The 14,735-nt window shown below is 28.4% G+C and overlaps 1 protein-coding gene across 3 annotated transcripts in view; it reads right to left on the bottom strand.

The window, feature by feature from the left end:
* Positions 1-14,513, bottom strand: part of Myo81F (unconventional myosin 81F) — a 141,938-nt gene extending 127,425 nt beyond the window's left edge. For all 3 annotated transcript variants that reach the window (XM_015513577.2, XM_089217489.1, XM_015513578.2), the window contains exon 1: positions 14,044-14,513. In XM_015513577.2, coding sequence (XP_015369063.1) covers positions 14,044-14,116 — 73 coding nt within the window. In that variant the 5' untranslated portion in view covers positions 14,117-14,513. The remainder of the gene's footprint in view (positions 1-14,043) is intronic.
* Between the last annotated feature and the right edge of the window lie 222 nt (positions 14,514-14,735).

Here is a 14,735-nt window from a genome sequence, read left to right as displayed (position 1 = left end):
CACATATTTTATGCTTTTCACTTTAAGCACATTTTCAATAGAAATCTATGATTATAAACTTTATGAATTAAAATGAAATTTGAGATAACTAATGCATAGTTTACTATAAATTGATTGTAGATTTGAAAGGTATGAAATGAAACCATATAAGTGTTATCATCAAAGTATTTAAAATTAACCAAAATTTTCACTACCCATTTTCAATGTAAAAATGAAAATATAAGAATAAATAAATTCATATTGATGTGCTTTAAATGTGGACATAAATGAATATGTATTTAGTACATAAGTTTTATCTCTATCAGTATTTTTACTTTTCTCCTTAACTGTTGTTGATAAATGTATTAAATAATTAAATAATTACATACTGAATATTAAAAAAAAAATCAAGTTTTAGGTAGATACTTATATATACGTATAATATAGGTACTACAGCCCCATCAGGTTTTAGGATATAGGCCCAATATCTCAGCCACCACCTAAGCAGAGTGAATACAACTACTATACCCATATGTATCAATGTATTATGATTCTTGAAGGTATATTATAAATTATATAAATCATTTTGATTATAATATAGCAACCAAAATTATAACCCGCTAAAGTTTTCACATAAAACTGTGACTCAATCATAAGTGTTTCGACAACGCCGTTACGAGTAATAACTCATAGTATATAAATATTATATTATAATTAATAATCATTACCTAATTAATTATTATAATGTTATAAGTAGGTATTAACTAGTACACGATAATCACTGTTGTAATAATAATAGTATTAATTATATGTAGACGGCTATTATATAGACCGCTCGTTATATTATTCCGAAGACAGAATGAACGTCATGACGACAGGGCGGCGACGGCGGTGACGTATTCGTACGCAGACGCTTGCGCGTTAACGTCAAAGGAATGCGCTCACACACGCGCGCACTCGCTCGGGCGCTGCGCTCGTATAGATACAGAAAATATTTCTGCTCATCTCACACCCTCTTCACATCGTGTGTGTACCTACAACGTACATAATATATATATTATACAGACCATCATCAGTTATGTCTTAAATTCCGAACAATATAACACGTTTAGGCTCCGTAACGATAATATTTTCACTCTCGTTTGCATCGCCATAAACAAATATTCTAAATAGAAATTCAAACGAGTGATTTCTGAATAAGGATAATATAGTTCACGATAAAAATCTTAGAAGATATGGAGATACCTTACACAACTATGCATCAAGTAGGTAAGTATATTTTATATTACTAAAAATTGTTTTATGTATCTATGATATAACTATTTACATTTTAAGCCTCCAATTTAGGTAACTACAAAGAAAATTTCTTTATATATTTTTATTGACTCAATCTAAATAACTTCAGTAATGGGGGTTTAAAAAGAAATTACTTAGCTTTGTCTTTTTATTACAATCAAGTGTATACATTTTTCGTCCACCTGCATGTATACGAAAGAGATTATAAAATATAATATATTATAATATATGTGTACGTCGAGCAGTCGAGCTTGTATGATTGTGTGGTTTAATTTTAGACAACGAAGACGTTGTGTAAATCACGTAATAAATCTCTTCTGAGATATATTAATTAGAGAGAGAGAAAGAGAGACTTACCCTTTTGCCTCCATAATGATCTTCTCGTATACTATTTTAAAATATTTCATTTATTATCGAACCCGTGAAATGTATATGATTATAACCACCACATGTAATTCTTGATGTTCTTCAAAGATACTACGACGACTGCACGTGGATAGATATTCCATCAAGTTTTAAGTATCAACTAAAAATTCACTAAAAAACGACCATAAATCCCATATAATCATATAACTGACATTCAACGGGCACACATATATACACACGATAATTCAGCACATTATGCAGAATTTTATTTCAATATACTTGCATGTATTGCACGATGTATTAAAATTACCAAACATAATATTATATATATATACAATATTGTTAATCACTCACAAAAATTAATTGTGAAAAAGATGGATATCGCTCTGATTCACAGTAGGTTACTGGGTTACAAATGGGTTATTGTATGGTGTTAAATTTTAATTCAATGACTTAGGTAATATTGTTGTTTACGAAAAATGATTCTGAGTGGATACGATCTGCCAGTCAGTCTATATTACAATAATATTTTTTAATTATATCAACTAATAATATTAAGATCGTTATTTTTCGTTTAAATATCTAATTTCATCCAAATTTGAACTTAAATCTCAATTGAAAAAATATGTTTATATATAACGTTATAATATATCATACTATAAATATATTTTTGATTTTTGATAACAGTACCTATAAACTACTTATGAGATATCTAGTATTAAATTTTCAACTTTTAGTTGTATAAAAATTGAAAAATTTGAATTTATACAAAATAATCTACACATTTTTTAGATTTTGATAAATTTCTTAAAATGTTAAACTTTGAATGCTTATAAAAAAAATCGTGCTGCTATATCTTTAATGGTTTTAACTGTTTTAAAAAAAAATTATGAGAAATTTTATATTAAAGTTTAAAGTTTTTTTACCCTATGAAAAGTTAATTTATTGACATTAAAAGATAAAAAGTAAAAAATAAAAATGAAAATTGATAATATCTATAAATAGCTCAAAACAAATCAAAATATTATTTTGAAAATGTTATTTTGCGCATAGAAAATCATAACATCAACATTTGGTAAAGATTCCGTATAACTACATTCGGTTATTAGTTTTTGAGTTACAACAAAATAAAAATTGTTCAATGACAATTCTTTAATAATTTCGGCTAAAAATCCGATGTTAATAATATTTAAACTTCAAACATTAGTAAAAAAAATTTGTTTAATTTTCTTAACAGTTTTTTTTTTTGTAGGAAAAAAATTGAGGAGGGCTGGTAGAGAAATGAGACACCCGGTAAACTTATTATATTAATTTTTTAAATCTTAGATATAAATAGAACTTTTTTATGAATTTCTAACTCAAAAACTACAACAAAATTTACCATTTTTACGTCATCTGGTTCACTTTACCGTAAAAAAAAAATTTCAAGTTAGAAATCGAAGACTATTATTACGACTATTTATCGTGTACCTATATACATACCCAAAAAAAATGAAACACGCATCATCGTAAACCAATACATTTATCGCTCCATTTAATATTTAAAATGTTCGACTAAGAAGTATAAAGAAATCTCTAATTTGCGTTTTCACAATTTATTGAATCGAACTTTCATCAAGTAAGATAAATAAATTAAAAATCGAAAATCAAAATGTTTAATATTGTACATTTATTCAATTCATACACGGATTCAATTTAGTTATATATATATATATAATATATACCTAGTCAATATAGTTTAAATTATTTTTACAAGTTATGATTCAATACAATTGATTATTACATAGGACTTAAATCAATTGAGTTCTGAATTTTATTGAATTAGAAACGTATTATACATATTACATATTTACATGTAGGTATATTTATTTACTTTGTTAAATAAATTTGAGTGAAAATCACCACTCACCTAATCGTAAATGATTCAATAGCATTACACTATCACATAACAGTTAAGTTTCCTTAGTGATCACAACAATTCCGAAACAATAGAATTGAAAATAAGTGTAGATAGGTACGTATGTATATGTATATTATATCTAATATTATTAATTTTACATCCTAACAAAAAGAATACTTCAGTTGAAAGAAAAATACCATAATTATAATAAATGATATATGCTGTGTGGCACTATGACTTTTTTCAGTTTTTTTTTTTTTTTTTTTGATCCACAATTTCGAAATAAAATGGTATCTCGTGTCAAACATCTATTACAAACGTATATTATTGTAACAATCCCATTGTTAACACCCAGGGGAAAATTGTATTGTGCCGCCTTTTATTACTCGCTCTTATACACCGCAAAATATTTTATAATAAATATAACGGAACGATAATATAATACATATTATTATGGTTAAAATCCCAAACGTTAATGTTTATAAAATAGTAGTATGATGCATCCACAACATAAATATTTTTTTCAGGTGCATAATATTTTCCAATAGTTTTGGACAACATAGAAAAGTTCCATTGTAAACACACAACACACCTTAAAAGTTTGTCATCCGGGATAACTATATATCAATGACAATAGGAGTATGCTCTCACAGTCTCGCCTCTAGTTTAACATATAAACATGACGCTGTATATCTTATTATAACCTTTACATTAGTTTTAATTAAACGATATTATTAATTAGTATGTTTAGATAAATACGTGTTACAATTGTAAAAAAAAAGAAATGCTAGAGAACTAAATAATTAGCATCACTGGCGTGTACGTGATGAACTCGTACATTTTTTCTTCACAAATGTGTAAATTTCTGACACTATATTTAATACAACGGTCTTACGTTTATGTTTTCGAGATGAAAACATCACTCGAATATCGTATATAGTGGAAGTAGTATGTATTGGTATAGCGTGAGAAAGAAGACATAATAAGTCGGCAGTTCTGCAGATGACATCGCCGAGAGAGGCTGCTTTTGATACTACTTGCGACTTGCGTGCTTGTTTTATTAATAATACATATACAGTTTCTGCGTCGAGTAGCGCAGTGGCGTATTTGTAAGTAAAAGTGGATGAATCGCCTTCCCGTTGGTAGCTGAGCCTTTGTTTTTTTTAATATATTTATAATTATATAAATAATAATTAAATTGTTAAATCAATAAGCATTAAATAAAAAATCAAGAAATATAAATGTAGAGCAAGGAGGGCATCCGATTCAAGAGTTGTACTAAACACTTTTAATCACCTCCCTCGAATCACCTTGGTTCAACTTAAAATATATTATATATAGGTCGAATGACTTAAATACACAATAAATATTATTAAAAAAGTAACGATGTTTTCGGTGTGTACTAGTTGCGGTCATAAGCGTGCGCACGGGGGAGGCAGGGGAGGCGGTTGCCTCTCCTGCGAGATTTTCCTCTACACCAAAATATTATATTATATCTACCAATTGGTGAAAATCGGGTGGGGGGATTGGAGTCTGGACCTCCTTAGCTAAAGTATTGCCTCCCCTGCCAAGAATACCTACGCACGCTTACGGTTGCGGTCATAATCAAAAATTACGTACTAGTTGCGGTCACCCATCAAAAAGGTTACATACAGTTTCGGTCACTCAAATAATAATAACTAAGTATACTAAATAAAATAATATAATATAGTTTATATAGTTTATATAATAATTAAATATGAAATTAATATTTCGTTTATTTATTTAATTTAGAAAAATGTATCAATCAACATTTTCCTTCCCATTTATATCGAAAATGTAACATACTTAGGACTGTCTACACACTATTATTTATTGTGTAGGTATGGTTAAAAATGTTGATACTTATGTTTATATTATTCGAATATTCGAACTATGATCGGAGTATACAATTTAATCTATTTTATTTATAAACGCTGTGTACATTATATCGAAAAATATGTTTATCGTATAATATAAATTTCGCCTGGAATTGGAGTTAATAAAGCTATGACCGCAATTAAGATATTACCTAAATTGGCGTGACCGCAACTGTTATATCTGTTTATCTCAAAAATCGTCATGACCGCAACTAGTATGCAGCCGATGTTTTACATTTATGATAAATTAATAACAAATGTATAGTATAATAGTAAGTTGTTCCCCAGGGAACCATCAAGCAGCAGCACCAACATATATTACTAGAATGAAGAATGTTGTCTATATGAAAAATAACATGGATGAAGATGAGTAATCAATGATTTTTGAAATTTATATTTAGATGAGAGACTGGAGAGCAGATTTTAAAGAGACTTTTTCTAATTCACTTCTACAGTTCTCGAGAAGGAATATTAAATTTACTCGATGTATGCAATAGTATTAGATGTCACCAAATAAACTTTCTCAAAAAGAACTGAATAAAAATAAATCTCTGTAAAATCGCTGAAATATATTATCGTAGATATTATACGAATTTTACGAAAAAAATAAATATATAACACGACTAACAATATAGCATTATAATATAATACTTCACATAATTCATAATAGCGAATTGAGCATCAATTAATTTTATATCCGTTATAATTATAATATATAGTAGTTACTACTTTACTAGATATATAATTGCAGCTAAACGTAATGATTTCCTCAAAGATTATTCATAATTTTACCCACATAAGTTTTTTTTTACTAGAATTTATACAATACAAAAAAAAATGTACAATAAGCATAATGGATGTTATGTTTAAGTTCAGTGGTTTAAGTGGTTTGAGAGACCCACATAAGTAAATCAGGGAGTAAATCCTAAAAAATTATCATATTTTAATTTTTTGAGAAAAGAACCATAAATTTGAGAAAGCCGAACTCAAGTAGACTTAATGACAAATTGAAACCTATTTTCAGAATTCCTATTATACCTACGTTTTTAGATTAATTGACACTTTGGAAACATAACACATTTGAATTCCAACATGCAAGTGAGTTTAAAAAAGGCAGAACTTATCACTTTAAACCTGTTAACCAACTGGGATTTTATCGAAAAATAACTCTAACTAAAAGATTTTTTCTAGATTAGTATGCTCACAAATAAAATATAAACCAAACAACTGAAACTTAAATAAATATAAATAAAATACTTAAAACTTAACTAAAATGATTTATAGTAACATAAAACTGGCAAATTTTCAAGAATTTCAAATCAAATGATTAAATAAATATTAATGCAATTAGATAATTTTCTTAAATTGTAAATTCATAACTCAATAGGTTATAAGTTATTATAAAAAAATTGGATTATATCTTTAGGACTATTATAATTTATAAGTTATAACTATTAAGCTCTTTTAAAAAATACATCTTCATTCTTCTGCTTCCATAACGTATCAAAGGGTTGAACATAAACGCCCTATGCTTTGGACAACAGAAAAAATACTAAGAATTTAGACTGATACAAGACGAGATATGAACACATGTAAATACCTATAAACAATATATAATGATACAATGATTGTAAATCAACATTTTCTGAACCAAAATAAAAAATGTTATCTGCATATGAAAACGTGTTATATTGACTAATAGCTATTGATGAGGAAACGCATAACAATATTCATCACAAAATATTTCAAATTTAATTTTAGAAGTATTGAGAAAATTTTATCCAAGATTTAGATTGTATAAGTGGATACTAGATTATCCGTAGAACCCCTTAGAGGCGTTTACACTATGGTATACCTTATGGCTTATATCATACCGATAGTTTATATACGACGAACAAATTAGTTTTTTCCATACACGCTTCGTCGCAATTTAACGTTCGCGTTCGACAGTATAACACATATGTATATCCTAGCCACAAGTTGACTACAGCAGATGTCACAACGTCTTTCACTGGACCGACCGATACGTTTTAAATATAATATTATTATACGGTTGGTAGGTAATATATGGGATTATACTTACTTTGTAAACTGTTTTTCCATACCCACACAAGCGCCACTGAGCATATGATAATAATAATGTACGTATATAGTTCCCTAACAATATGTGTTATTTGGCCACACTAAAACCTGCTGGCACACTGTTGTACCTACCTACCTACAATACGACTCCGGTGTGTGCTCACCCAGACCAGGGCACGTACAAGACGACCCGGTACCAACGCTTACCACCTGTCCAACGCACGAGCTAACGTTTTTTCCCCTCTAAAAACCTGTATTATTTATCATTTTTTTTTCGTTTTAATGGGCTTCTTTTTCCACGCTTAAATATCGCTATATGTCAAAACACGCATAAAAACGTGATCGGTAATCACGTAATAATAATAACACATAATATAAGCCCGTTACGAGTGAATGAAGTCAACCACCGATAAAATAATATATGAACATAGAGATTTGAAAGATATATGAATTACAAACCATTGAAATATTCGAAACGCAACTCCTAAAATTTGGTCATTATAATCCATAATATAATAAAATATATAGTTGAACTCTCGTTCAACCGTGAAACAGATGATACGTTTTTTAAAAACGTTTTAAAGGAAACGAATTCGAATGCCTACTGCGTAAGTGCTATTATTAACACAATAATGCTGCACAGCGGACAAACGTCTTTGAAAATTATGTTTTAAAAATGCATTCGTCAAAACTATTAAAAATAATACAAAATTACGATTTTCTTTTTCATGAATTCATCAAATTTTATATAGTAAATAAAATGCTGTGATAGAAGATGTATACACAATTGATATAATTCTAGACGATCCATACGTTCTCATTATAAAAACTACGATCAAGTTAAAATTATAATTTCTGAAAACTAAAGTTCAAACATTATAAAAAAACCTCATATATAAGTCGCCTAACTTTTACTTCATTAGATATCCATTAACATAAATACATAATAATATTATATCATATGTATTGTTATCGTTTTCTATAGAAGTTTTATCGTTTTATGTACTGTTATTATTGCTATAATATAGCTAATAAATAGTATTCCACTAAAAATATGTACTATATTTAAACAGTTTTAATAATTGTGCAAAGTCACCGAAAATTTATTTAGAAAAAAGTACAAAGATAACATAGTACCTATATAATATATATAATATAAACATAATACCTATACGATTCGGTTTGTTTAAAATAAATTGAATCTAATATATTTTTATAATTATATTATCTATATATCATATAGAGCTTATAGGAGATTATAAAATATTTTTACATAGGTATACCTTTTCGATTTTAAGAAAAAGTGTATTAATACAAAACACGTAATTCTAATAAGCCAATATAAAAAAATATTGTGTTATTATTTTACCGTGGATATTTTAAAATAGTCAAAACGATACTAACGATAATAAGGCTAAATAAATTATAGTTAAAACTTTAAAAGTTATTTAAAACTCAAAAACTATACAAATTATAATATGTACTATTTAAAATTATAATCATTAATTTAAATAAAAACTTTGAAGTAGGTAGTTTCATTCAATAAAAATATGTATCATTTATAAGTCATGTCAAACAATTAGTGTTTCGTTAAGTAAAAGTTACAAATAAATATTTATTTTAAAATAGGAAAAGTGGTAAGCTGTAATTACATATTAATTAGGCAAGTCGTATTTTTCACGAAAATATCAATTATCAATTGCTATTTTTAAAACTTAAAAACGACATTAGTTTCAAATATATTGTACTGAATTATACTTATTTGAATGTATTTTAATGAAAAAATATAATTTGTATTTATCTATATTCATTTACGATATATCTATTATATAGAGTGAATCAGTTAAACACACGATAGACTTAAGTCACAACTCATTATTTTACAGTTTACACATTACACTTTAGTAAATTTGGATTAATTTAAAATATTAATAAATAAACTTCTTGGAAATATTTGTCTGTTAATAATAGCAATTATACAAATAATATAATGTGTAATAATAACCAAAAAATAATTTAATCAGATGATAAACCTTTTAATCATAATTTGGGGCTTCAATTTAGATAGCACAATATAAGCGATGAACTATACAAAATATAAAATTATAATAATAGGTATAATTTTTGTATTAGTTGACCTCGTTTAAATATAATTTCAATAGAAAGATTAGTCACTTACACTGACCACTGAATTCAAAACGTTACGCTGCAGAATGATTCATAAATCATAAGCATAACCATTACTGATTATTATTTATCATCATACTGTCGAACATAACGTGTTATAACCGATTGTCAACTATATATAGTGTATTACATTACGTGTATCCAAGACAATAAGATTAGTATAGATATTAAAATTTAAAAATGTACCAACAACAAACAATTTATGAAAAAACTGGTAAGTAGTGATAATTTTTATTGCCAAGCTTTGTTTAGAATCACATTTTAATCATTATAAACATCATCTACATATTAACCATAACAATAAATACATAATAAAAATATCACATAATGGTACCTGATATACGAGACTAATAACCAAAATTGAAACTCTTTTAACGAGTAGTTTTTGTTTTTACAAATGTTTTCTCAAAAAATATAAATTCTAAATTATTTACATTTTCTATTCTACACACGGATATAATGCGAACAACGTTAAAATGAAAAAAACAACATTCTTAATACCTATATAAATTATACCAAAATAAAATTGTTTAAATTTAAGTGTTTAAAAATAATTGAGACAATATTAAGCATATTTAAATATCCATGCTGAAATAACCATCATACATCGTTATATAGTACAATATACCTACGGTGGTATATTAGTATACGGCTACACTACTAGACGTTTCTATTCTACAGTATTTAACCATCCAATTTTAAACCATCTAATATTATTCTCTAAAATTGGATATTAAAATTATAAGTCTAAAATAAATATAAAATAATGGTTTTCAACTTTAAACCATAGATAACCTTAGTAATTTCTAATGTATTTTTATTTAATTAATTGTAATTAAATATGTTTAATGTTCCAATTCAATGACATTAAAAAAAAACATGATTATACAGGCTATACTGTTATAATACATGGTACAATTCAATAATTATTAATTATTAATTCTATAAAGTAAATAAATGCATATAATAGTAGGTACTTAATAAAAGTTCTATGAAAATGGCCCATGTTACATTGATTGTACAACTAACAATAAAACAATTTAATTAACATTTTAACCTTCACCAATTAAATTTTAATCCTAAATAATTCCAACACCATTATTAGTATTAGGTATCAAATAAATTAATGAAATATATCATCGAATAAATTATTAACATTATAAGTTTTTATTTTTCTACTAGAATAGCCTCGGCATCTGAGCTACTGGCCACATATAAATATAATGTTCAGTACTGCTTGTGCAATTTTATAAAAAAAAATTAATTTTTATTTTAGTCTTAATTTGGACGATATAAAATATTGAAATATTAATAATTAACAACAGATAGGTAATTAGTAATTGAAATATATTTTGTATTATGTATAAGAATTATAAGTTTTATACAGACAATCATCACAGACAACTTCCTTGTTTTATTCTTGAACTATATAAAATGTTCATGAAATGTTTCAAAATTCGATACACAGGTGTTTAAGAAATAGGTACAAATTATTGTTTGCGTTCACTCTCCCAGAAACAACCGATTACAGCAATAACACCACGACCCTAAGCCAGGGAGCCGTTGTAGAATAAAAATCGAAGAATAAAATTAATTAGAAATCATTAGCATGCAATGATTTCCGGAATATTCTACGGAAGTCATTCAATATATTATACGCATAAGGTAGTATCTACCACACATCAAACATGATGCCAACATCTGAAAATACATCAAACAATTTTAAATAGGCAGGTAATTCAAATTACTAGAATTTCAAATACCGTGTTATGATTATTACCAACTCCCTTCCAATTTTCCATATTTTAATCCATATTCTCCCAAAAACAGATACTACTTCCTGTCTGGATAAACTTTTTTATTTGATGAATTTATACGTTTCAATACCTACTAGATTGTTGGAATTATTCTAACTGTATTTACTACAACTTTTTTAGATACAATATTATTTGTGCTAAACTACAACATCCATCTACATGTAATATACGTTGAAAAATTCTGTTGATACCTACCTATTTATTCCATGTATGTTTTAATAACTAGCAGGTGATTATTTAACATACACCCCCTATCCTATCTTCAGAAGCGAGTATATTATAGTTGACAACTGTAGTCTTTATCCCTACCAAGTGGTCGGTTAGTGAGACGAATTCGCTTATAATGTTTAATATAACATTTGTATAAGAATAACCAGTTAGAGTGTTGTAAAAAATAAAGAGTAGTACAAGTAAAAATTAGATTTGATTAATTTTAACAAAAAATACTCGTAGGTCCCTATTCATAATATAGGAAAAGTTAATGAAAAAGTAATAAGCATCTACCAGACAATTAAGAAAAATATTTTAAACTTGATCTAAAAAATATACTAGCAGTAAAGCTAAGAATAATTTATAATAATATTAGTCTTCATTTTAAGTAAATCTGCATTAATATACAAATAACTACATCCTAGTATAAACTAACCGCGGGGACGGATAAATAGGTTCAATTTTATGTCCTAAGATCATATTAGCCAGTTGACCATTACTGATTTCCCACTATCCTTTAATAAATAGTTTTAAACCCGGTTTAGATCTATAAATTTACGACAAATAGCCTAATGTACTCGTACGTATTTAGTATAATATTACTTAAAATCTACTCATTACATAACAAAAATAAAAATAATATTTACATCTATTATCTATATACATATAACTGCCATAAAATATATATTTACTATTTTGAGAGTAGTTTTTCTAAGTATTATTGATTTTACCGAAAAATGTATTTCCGAATGAATATTTTATAGATCATAAAAATTTTGTATTTCTATTAATTGCACTATTGAATATTGACATGTTGTTATACCATTATATAATTTTTAATTTGTGAATATAAGAAACAATTTTCATCTTCAAAAAAATTACAGGAATATTCCAATATCTAAGAAATTTTTCTCGAGTGCAAAATCGATGATATAAAAAATATATATTTATTTATTCATTTTTAAAATATGTTTTCTTTATACTGTAGGTATATCTCATTTTAATTATTCTTATATACCTAGCGTCCTAGCTGTGTTAAACTTAAGTGCAATTTGGTAGGAATAAGAAACATAATTTATAATAGAATAAATAATAATAATGAACATTATAATTTTACGCTAAAATGTTTAAAAAAAAATACAATATTTGGCTTCTTTTACGGTACTAAAATTTTTTGAGTTTTTAACTAATAACCAATGCTATTGTATTATAATTTACCTATAACATAAAGCAATAGTACCTAATAGGTTATATTAAAGTTTTTTTTTCATAAACAATACTTTGATAAATTACAATCCAACGTGTAAAATAAGTAATATTTATAGTTAAAAGGCAGTTAAATGAGTTATAAATACATGAGGAAGAAATCAAAAATTTGTAATGCCTCTTATAGATTATAAAAAAATAAATATAAATTAAAAAATTAAAACATAATATTATATCAATGTGTGAAATTATAAAATTCTACTAGTTACTACTTTATAATTTTATAAGCACTGACGCACTGTTCACCAAAATATCACTTATAAATTGTACCTATACTATAAATAAATGCTGTAAAAATGTTCAGTGTACCTGAGTATTTTATTTACAATTAAACGTAAAAAGATGCCAGACAACACTAAAAAAAGTACAATAACTACCCTTGTTTATGGGAAACTATATTATAGCATACCCGTGAGTGTAAATACTGAGTGTGAGAGAGAGATAGTAAATCGACAGGTTACAATATATGATATAGGTATATATATGGCAATGACGTTTTATTTCCGTTTAGAAATGACAACCCGTCGTGCCATCGTTTAATAATATAATAGTTACTCCTTACTCGATTTTAAATAGTTCCTTCGTATTATTGTTATTATGAATTTCTTATCAGAGGCGAAACCGATATAAATAACGGTTTTCCACACAATATTTCTAAAACGGAGAAATACGAGTACCAGACATGAGCAGAGGTGGACAACGAAGAGAACCAAGAAAGAGCCGGCGAGCGATCAAAAAAGGCGTTAGCTGTTGGAGTAGAAGGGTGGTGAAGTACCACAGCGTGAGGCGCAGCGGCAGTCACCGGGACGCGAACACGCCGGCCCGCAACAATCACGCCCCAATAACGCGCCCTTAAATCGCAAACAACGTCTAAACGACTAAACGTACAATATTATCTACTACGATGCGAATTATCTACGTCAGACAATAGTATATTATTAATTATTAAAAATAAAATAAATTATTACGTTTACCAAGCGTGTGCAACCGTTACGATCACGCAAATTAATGGTATAAGTTTTTGAAAACAAAAATAACGTACCTGCTTCTGGTCCCCCGCCGGAGCACCTGCTGCCGGTGGCGTCCGTCTTGTCTCTTCCGCTGGAGGCCGACATGATCACCTAGCTAGTCGTAATACGTACGTAAGATGCAATTTATAAAGATCTACGATAATATTATGGTACAGTGTCCGTTAGGTCAGGAATCGTGCTCGCATGATTTTCCCGCGACAAACACTCGGCAGCGCGCGAAACCGTCGAAAACACGTCGTCTCGCACACGACTGACGACTGAGATAATAATATTATAATAATCTAATTATTACCGCTCGTATACCGCGGTGGTGGTTGACTATGACCACGAGGGTGGCAGTGTGCGCGCGGCGACCGGGGGTGTGTGCAATGCGTGAAAATGCGCACACGCGACCGACGTTATCCGTTGCGCCTACGTTCTACGACGATCGTGTGCCGAGAAACGTTAGACCGGCCGTGTGCCGAGCATGTGTGCTACTGCCGAGTGGTGCCGCCGTACAGCCGGTCGGCGATGGTGGCTGTGGCAGCGGCTGAGCGGCGCGGCGGTAACCGTATATACCGCGCGCGGTCGGTGCGCCGCCGCCTCTACCCCACCCCTCGCCATCACCGATATGTCTAACCGGCGATCGGGACGCGGCGGCGGTCGTCGTCCCGTCGTCACCACGGCAACTGCGTCGTCGTCGCGAACGTAGCGTACTTTTTTC

Source organism: Diuraphis noxia, unplaced genomic scaffold (genome assembly GCF_037042655.1).
Source record: "Diuraphis noxia isolate RWA-SAM2 unplaced genomic scaffold, SU_Dnox_SAM2 contig0001, whole genome shotgun sequence".
Taxonomy (NCBI): Eukaryota; Metazoa; Arthropoda; class Insecta; order Hemiptera; family Aphididae; genus Diuraphis; species Diuraphis noxia.
Note: the sequence above shows the minus strand (reverse complement) of the source record. Positions and strands in the feature narration are given on the sequence as shown.